This window comes from Apis florea, unplaced genomic scaffold (genome assembly GCF_048593485.1).
Source record: "Apis florea isolate Af1SG1 unplaced genomic scaffold, ASM4859348v1 contig_3203_pilon, whole genome shotgun sequence".
Taxonomy (NCBI): Eukaryota; Metazoa; Arthropoda; class Insecta; order Hymenoptera; family Apidae; genus Apis; species Apis florea.
This window is the reverse complement of record NW_028256723.1, coordinates 7,556,744-7,565,643: the sequence shown is the minus strand read 5'-3', so window position 1 is coordinate 7,565,643 and position 8,900 is coordinate 7,556,744. Positions and strand designations below refer to the sequence as shown.

Below are 8,900 nucleotides of genomic sequence, written 5' to 3'. Positions count from 1 at the left end.
ATATTTTCATTTTCAACAAACTCACGTATAAAAATACTTCTCGATAATTTCTCTTCGATTTCTTTTGGAAAGGAAGGAAATATTTTGAAGAATCTCGATATAATTTAAACAATACAATCGCGAAAATTGTATTTAATTTACTTTAGAGAAGAATATCAACGTAAAAAAAAAAAAAAAAATTCTTTGAATCCTCTTAATTCAACTTTTACTTTCGTTTTATCATTTGTCTGTCCACGATTTGACAATCGCGTGCAATTAGTGGTTAAACAGTCGGTAAAAGGGTTTGAATTAACTTGTTTGACGCGGTGGATGGAAATCCTATTTCACGGAGACACGCAGCAATGTGAAACAAAAAGAGTTTTCCTTTGGAACTCGTTACCAAAGGAATTGACCTTCTGGCAGCCGGAACAGGAGTAGCGAAGTCATTAATTTCGTTAAAACGAAAAAGTTTCCTCTTTCCTTTCATCACTGTGTGATTCTGCCGATATCCGCCTCCTCCTTCGTGCGCCAGCAATTTTCGCTATATTGCGACTGAGAAATTTGGAAAAATTGAGAAAAAGGAAATTCTTCAAAATTTTTTTTTGCAAAATAATTAAATGTCGAGAAATTTATCGTGAATTTATTGAAAATTTGGAAAAAGGAAATTCTTCAAAATTTTTCTTTGCAAAATAATTAAATATCGAAATTTGGAAAAATTTGGAAAAATTGAGAAAAAGGAAATTCTTCAAAATTTTTTTTTGCAAAATAATTAAATATCGAAATTTGGAAAAATTTGGAAAAATTGAGAAAAAGGAAATTCTTCAAAATTTTTTTTTGCAAAATAATTAAATGTCGAGAAATTTATCGTGAATTTATTGAAAATTTGGAAAAAGGAAATTCTTCCAAATTTTTTTTGCAAAATAATTAAATATCGAAATTTGGGAATTTTTGGAAAATTTGAGAAAAAGGAAATTCTTCAAAATTTTTTTTTGCAAAATAATTAAATATCGAGAAATTTATCGTGAATTTTTTGAAAATTTGGAAAAAGGAAATTCTTCAAAATTTTTCTTTGCAAAATAATTAAATATCGAGAAATTTATCGTGAATTTTTTGAAAATTTGGAAAAAGGAAATTCTTCAAAATTTTTTTTTGCAAAATAATTAAATATCGAGAAATTTATCGTGAATTTTTTGAAAATTTGGAAAAAGGAAATTCTTCAAAATTTTTTTTTGCAAAATAATTAAATATCGAGAAAATTATCATGAATTTTTTGAAAAATTGAGAAAAAGGAAATTCTTCCAAATTTTTCTTTGCAAAATAATTAAATATTGAGAAATTTATCGTGAATTTTTTGAAAATTTGGAAAAAGGAAATTCTTCAAAATTTTTCTTTGCAAAATAATTAAATATCGAAATTTGGAAAAATTTGGAAAAATTGAGAAAAAGGAAATTCTTCAAAATTTTTCTTTGCAAAATAATTAAATATCGAAATTTGGAAAAATTTGGAAAAATTGAGAAAAAGGAAATTCTTCAAAATTTTTCTTTGCAAAATAATTAAATATCGAGAAATTTATCGTGAATTTTTTGAAAATTTGGAAGAAGGAAATTCTTCAAAATTTTTCTTTGCAAAATAATTAAATATCGAGAAAATTATCGTGAATTTTTTGAAAATTTGGAAAAAGGAAATTCTTCCAAATTTTTCTTTGCAAAATAATTAAATATCGAGAAAATTATCGTGAATTTTTTGAAAATTTGGAAAAAGGAAATTCTTCAAAATTTTTTTTTGCAAAATAATTAAATATCGAGAAAATTATCATGAATTTTTTGAAAATTTGGAAAAAGGAAATTCTTCCAAATTTTTCTTTGCAAAATAATTAAATATCGAAATTTGGAAAAATTTGGAAAAATTGAGAAAAAGGAAATTCTTCAAAATTTTTTTTTGCAAAATAATTAAATATCGAGAAAATTATCGTGAATTTTTTGAAAATTTGGAAAAAGGAAAATCTTCAAAATTTTTCTTTGCAAAATATCGAGATATTTATCGTGAATTTGTTGAAGATGAAAATTTGGAAATTTTTGAATCGTGTTGAATCGATGCAAATTACATTGAGATTCTTCCAAATTTTTTTTAATTTTCCTTGCAAAATTAACTAAACATCGAATGTTGACTAATTCTAACAAAAAAAAAAAAATTGTGTTGAAGAATCCTAATTTTTCGTTTTTCCTATTAAAAATAAAATCTCAATAAAGATTAAATTTCCCTCAAAATTTTCTCTCGAACCGATTATCGAATGACAATGCAATATGCAATATGCGATTTTTGTTTTTCGATCGCGAGAAAATTTAGCCGAGCAACGAAGAATAACAAATAAATAAATAAATAAATCCGGTTGAATCGGATTGGAAAGAGCTGATAAGGATGAAACGAGCGATTTAAATATTAAAGAAAGTGGCCTTCGAATATTTCCATGCCGAGATCAAAGAGATCGATTTCACGATTGCATCCAATCTGAGAATTCGCTCGCACGTACAAATTGCCCGTATCCGATCAATTTTGGACTTCCCCCTCCCTCTCCAATTATACTGGAAATGTCAACGATCTAAATTCTCGAGCCACATTTTAATTAAATATCGACAGGTTGACTTTGGCCGAGCATTTCGATGGTTAATTCATAGTTTACCAATGTTGCGGGATCGCCATCATCAAAAAGTGACGTGCCATTACCGGTGAAACTGTGTAAACAGTTTAATTTGCAAATTTCCCATGTTATATAAAATTTACTACGTATTGAATTAAATCGTATGTTAGATTTTTTTTTTTTTTTTTTTTTTTGCTATTTAAAATTCGGATGGATTAAATTAATAATATATTAGATACTGTGCATGAAATTTGATTGAATTAGTTTTTATTATTTAGGAAGTTAAGCAGAAAACTCGTCATTAATTCTGATTCTATGCTTTTCAAATTGATTATCATATTCGTAAATCTAAAATTATATTTTCGGAGGAGATATTTTTCAAAACTCTTTTTTTTTTTCCTCCCATAATTCACAGAATTTATGAATGTAGATGTACTTGCGAAAATCTATATTATAAAATAAAAAATAAGATTCCACATCTCCGCTTAACTCGACGTGTAAACGTATAAATAGGCAAATCTGCGTTTAAAATATTTAAAAAATCCTCGCCTCACGAAGATAAATAACTCAATTCTTACACGTGAATGCCTCTCGAGATCGATTGCTATCAAAGCGTTCATCGATTCGCCATGCTAGCAAAAAAAAAAAAAAAAGTAAGTAAAAAAAGAAGGACGATATAAAGAACGATTTATTCGCATTTTCACGCTGTCATCCTTGAAAACGTTATCTTCGTCGTCGTTCCGTCAAGTTCCTTATCCACGACCGAGTGCAAAAAAGTCGTCGTTGGTCGGTCGATAAATCAAGAAAAACGAGATGTCGACGAAAAATGCGCTTGGACGCTTGGAAAAAATGAAACGAATGGCCACTGACAACTTTGAATCAAATTTTTTTCGCGGTGATACGGCTCATTTCTCACGATTAACCAATTTGGTTTCGTTTTTTATAATCGAAGTATGTGAAATTCGAAAAGAAAGAAAAAAATATTTTTAAAAATGAAAATATATGGAAAGAAGATTAATTATCGATTCTCTTATTTAGATATATTATTATAGGATTCATTAGTTCTTGTTTGATCGATAAAGTTAAGCTTTAAGTTAATATTTGAATGGATAATCACTAATTAAGAACACAACGTTATATTATACATACATTTATAGTAGATGGTTTGAGATATACTACAACAATTGTAGATCGTCTGTTAATGAACAACAGTAATCAATACTGATTAATAATAATCAGAATTCTTACAAGGGATTTTAATATATGAAACATCGTACAACGCAAATTCAATTAAACCGAATTAAAAAATTAAAAAGATTTTAAATCGCTATAACTTGGAAGACAGTTACTTCCAGCCAATAAATGAGAGAACGTTACGAGGGCGGAACTTTATCCTTTAAAACGCATTTTCATTTATCCCGATACGACTTCCGGTTCTCGAGATATCATCCTATGAAGAGAAAGTAATTTTTAACCGTTTGTCTCGAGATCCAGTCATTAAACTCTATTAAAATTAAAAAAAGTTTAAACCGCTGTAACTCTGAAGATAATTACTTCCGATCGATAAATGAGAGATGGTTAGAAGCGTGATACTTTGCTCTTCGAAATGCATTTTCAATTATCCCGATATAATTTCCGGTTCCCGAGATATCGTCGTGTAAAGAAAAAGTAATTTTTACTCGTTTAACATTTCTGTTCTTCGTTCATTCGTTCGCTTGCACTCGTCTCACTGACTTATACCAAATTGTAAACAGATTGCTGGAGGAAGAAACGTAATATCCATTTCCAAAACAAAATAGAGGTCAAATTTGGATCGTGGGATCATGAATGATCAAGATGAACCAAAAATTGATTTCAATGGCATGATTTTTTTCTATATTCTGAATAGATTTTGATGACAAAATTTTTATGAATACATTTATGAATACAATGATTGTTTGAAATAAAATATTTAGAGATTTAAATTTCCTTGTCGAACTTGAGTCGAAAAAAATTTGTCTCAATAGATATCTGTCGATGTATATTATATTATGACAAGATAAGAACATTGGAAATGAAACAGCGAATGAAACGTATTTGCATAATTCTGTAAGCGATGAATGAAGCTGTTTTGACGTAGATATCTAATGAATTATTCAAATTTTGATATCGTGCATAACTAGAATATTGGTATCGGAATACTGTGAATCCGATGGATGTTGGATGAAATTGAATCTCTTGAAGCATATATTAAAATTGAGTCTATCCACTGGTGAATCTATCCATATAATCAACCTTCATAGCTGATAGCTTTATTTTTGTAAATTAATTAATTAAATATATCTATTATCTGTTTATATAAAATTCTGTATTATTATAAAAATTATTATCCTCGATAATGTGATAAAATTATAATGATAACATAAACGAACACGTTTCTTGGCAATATTATTCTACGCGACGAAAGAAATTTCTAAGAGATACGAAATTTTCTTTGAAATCTTGCAAAACGTTTATCACATACACGAGCGAAATAGTATTTTTACTCTAAAAATATATAACAAAAATTACTTTGATAATAGAAATAATACAATTTCGATTCTACATTTTTCGTTTTAATAATTGAAAGATAAGAAAATAATTGTTCTCTCTTTCCTTCGCAAATTCATCTCTCGAAAGATTAAACACACAACTTTCAAAAATCGAAAACAAAACGTTTTTAAAAGACAAAAGGAAAGAATATACGTTCGACCAGAATGTCAAGTTCTTTTCACGTCATCGTTCACTCGATCGAGCTCGAAAGCGCAACCAGGCTCTTCAGATACAAAGGTTTCCTCGTTGATCGACGATATCTCTGTCTCTCTCCGTTACATCCCTTGATCTCATACGCAGGAAACGATAAAATGCGATCAACAATCGATAAGAATCGATTCCGCGCGAGTAATCATCGTTCGACCTAATCGTGCCTGTCGTGACATATTTAGGTTAAAGAACCAGTTCAACAACACGAAACAATCGCATACACGGTGTGTCTATGAAATTTTAATAGAGACAATTAAAAATTTACACATGATCTCTTTTCAACTTTGTGTATCTAAATATAGTCGGTGAATTTTTATATAGAGATTATTTACAAGAATATTCTTTAATTTGCATGTTACATTGAATTGAATATTCTGAATAAAATTCAAATAATAAGAATTTATTCAATCGAATAAGAATATTTAAAATTTTGTGGTTAAATTAATTTAGAATAAAATTTGATTATACTTGATTGACAACGGAGATGAAGTTTTATAAATTCAAATATTATATGTATTATTTATTACTATTCGAAAAAAAGAATCAGAAGATTTTAATTGTGGTCTAATAATCCGATTTACGTTTGATTTTTCAATGTAAATCGGTTAAAGAGGTTAAAAGAACAGTGCAATGCAAATTTTTTGTCTGGCAGAGTGAGCTAGTCTATATAATAGTAAATGGTAATACAAATGGTAATAGTCTTGTTACTTAATAATGAAAACGATCGCCACGCCGCCTCATGGAAGCTTTTGAAACGAATGCAAGGAATTGTGATTGTTGGAGGTTAGGCATTGACGATATTTCAACTCGTGATTAACAATAGAATAAAGGTGAAAGTTGAATAGGAAAAGTTGTTATTCTCGAAGGAATCGTCCAGTGTTCAGGTATAATATAATTGTTAAGTATAAACATGATATTAAACAGAAATTGTTGCATTTATTGTGAATGTCAATTCTTATTTGCTTATAAAAGTTATTAAAATAATATTCTTGAAGTCGATATATACATAAATATCATTTTGTTCTATAGTTATGAATATTACTTTTGATATTTTTTTTCTATTCAGTTTTGTTATTTAAGAATCATATATTAATTTAAATTTATATTAATTAAATTTCAAAAATTCTATCATTGTGATATTTTATACGAATATGACACATTCATATTTAAATTAACATGGTATACAAAATTTTTTTCCAGGAAGGTGAAATTTATGATACTAGGCTTGTATATGTAACATATAACATATAACATCAAACATATAGGAAATTGAAAATTTTTCAATCTCGATACTGTACATAATACTGGATTTGTTTTCGATAATTAAGATTACTTAACCTATGAAACCTATGAAACATCAGATATTAATTTCAATTTTTTTTTTCTCTTGCAGAGTTCGTGTCGAATATTACGTGAACGAAAACACATTCAAGGAAAGACTTCAGCTGTATTTCATCAAAAATCAACGTTCGAGTAAGTACATCGAATAATCTTCATATTGAATGCATTGAAACGCGTTTTGATTTATTTCTACAATGTTCGTTCATTCAATTCATGAATAGAAATCAGGATATTGTTATATCTAAATCAAATTATACAAATGAATATTAAATTTTTAAAATAAAATATTGTTCATGTTGATCTAGATTATTTATAAATTCGTATTCAAATATCGATACCAAATATCGTTTCGTACAAATATCACGCGATATATTATGCCGCCATTCGCAAAGATCGCTATTGCAATTCTAAATAGACCTTTCTATTTAACATCAAATTTTGCACGTTCTGTTGTGTGAATTAATAATATTGTAATTCAGGTATGTTTTTCCTAACATAATTCTTAAAATTTAAAATTCGATCGATCATGAACTCGCTTTTCTCAGTGTAGTTTGAAAAATAATTCTGTTTCATCGTTCCTTTTCTCGATAGTGTGAACTTTCATCCAATATCATAGAAATATTATATTAGAAAGATCTATTCGAACTTTTGATCGCGAAAAAGAATTCTGGAAATTCTTCTCGAGAATACACATTGTCTTTTGTATATGAGAAACGTAATTTCGGGAAGGGAGACGGCTACGATGAGACATGTAATCTTCTGAAACCAATGCTATCGTGTCGATACCATGAAAACTCGATTTTACAGATATCGATTATTCGCATCTGTCAACGTGTGCTGGCGAGAGATCGATACTTTGCCGTGTTTCGAACGATTAAAAATGGCTCTTTGTAAATCGTGAATATCGATAAATTTCCAAGCCAGGGCATTCTTCACTTTGTGACAAATTCATTCTACCGATTTTCTCGTAACTATTACCCTATCTATCTATCAGTGTTGACGTTCTCTGATAACAAGAGTCGAATAAATTGCGCCAGTTTAAGAGTTAAAATAAAATATTTTCGTGAGAAATTTTATTTTTAATGGTTTTGTAAGATAAAATATATAAAATATATAATAATAACATTGATAATTGATTTGTGCAATTTTAATAGAATAAATTCTTTATTTGTATAACTTAATAATCAGCACTTTTCTTTTTAAACATTTTTAAACAATTAAATTATTGTGGAATGAAATGAAAGTATATAATATCAAAGTTGATATTATATATTTTTTTTACTAATATACAATTTTTGTAAAATATATTCAAATATGACCGAATAATTTTTTTATATATCTATATTGTATAATTGAAATTTTTTTTTTTTGAATAATTTTTGTTACGATATTTTGTGTTCCAGGTTTGAGGATACGATTGGCTAATCTATTCTTCAAGTTACTAACATGCTTCTTATACATATTCAGAGTCATCACCGACAACGATCCAACTTACGCAGCATGGTAAGAGAAAAGAAATTTGTATATAAATAATTATTTCCTATTTTTGTTAAAAAAGAAAAAATAATATTTAAGAAAAAAATTTTTCTTCTCCTTTTACTACTACACAGAAAAATTTCCACGTTGAACTAGATATTTTAAAAAAACTATTTTAAATTCACGAAAAATTATAATATTTCGTAGAACGAGTATCATGGCTAAGAATAAAACGAAGAGATAAGAATTTGCTGGCTGAAACTATATCTCATTCTGCTATCAGGATCCTCTAACAGTCTACTCCTTCGGGATTTCCTCTGAAGCTATGCTCTCCCTATGGGTCCTTTCTCCATGTTATTTTGTATCTTTTACGTTCTTTCATGCACAATGTATTTCTATGTTTCTTTTTATTTTTTTTTCTTTCTTTTTTCAGTGCTGTAATTTTCTTTGTAATTATTATTTCTTTATTTTTCTCTTTTTCACACATATATATATATTATATTTTTAATCATATTTCAATTATGAATGTCTATTAAATAATTATTTTGCAAACAAAATTTTTCTTTTTACGCAGCGTGATGAGTCAATTTATAACAAATAATAATAGAATATTTCTTTTTCTTTGTTTTTTCCATGTTTTGTTTCCAATAAATATGCATCTTGATTCAGCGTATAATAATAGAAC

At 27.7% G+C, this 8,900-nt stretch overlaps 1 protein-coding gene and 1 long non-coding RNA gene across 9 annotated transcripts in view; one reads left to right on the top strand and one right to left on the bottom strand.

Moving 5' to 3' along the window:
- Positions 1–8,900, top strand: part of LOC100872091 (potassium channel subfamily T member 2) — a 176,208-nt gene that overhangs the window by 124,491 nt on the left and 42,817 nt on the right. For all 8 annotated transcript variants that reach the window (XM_086910726.1, XM_086910732.1, XM_086910725.1 and 5 more), the window contains exons 2-3: positions 6,792–6,871; positions 8,143–8,242. In XM_086910726.1, coding sequence (XP_086766852.1) covers positions 6,792–6,871; positions 8,143–8,242 — 180 coding nt within the window. The remainder of the gene's footprint in view (positions 1–6,791; positions 6,872–8,142; positions 8,243–8,900) is intronic.
- LOC147657219 (uncharacterized) overlaps positions 1–8,900 on the bottom strand; it is a 40,601-nt gene that overhangs the window by 11,354 nt on the left and 20,347 nt on the right. The window lies entirely within an intron of this gene.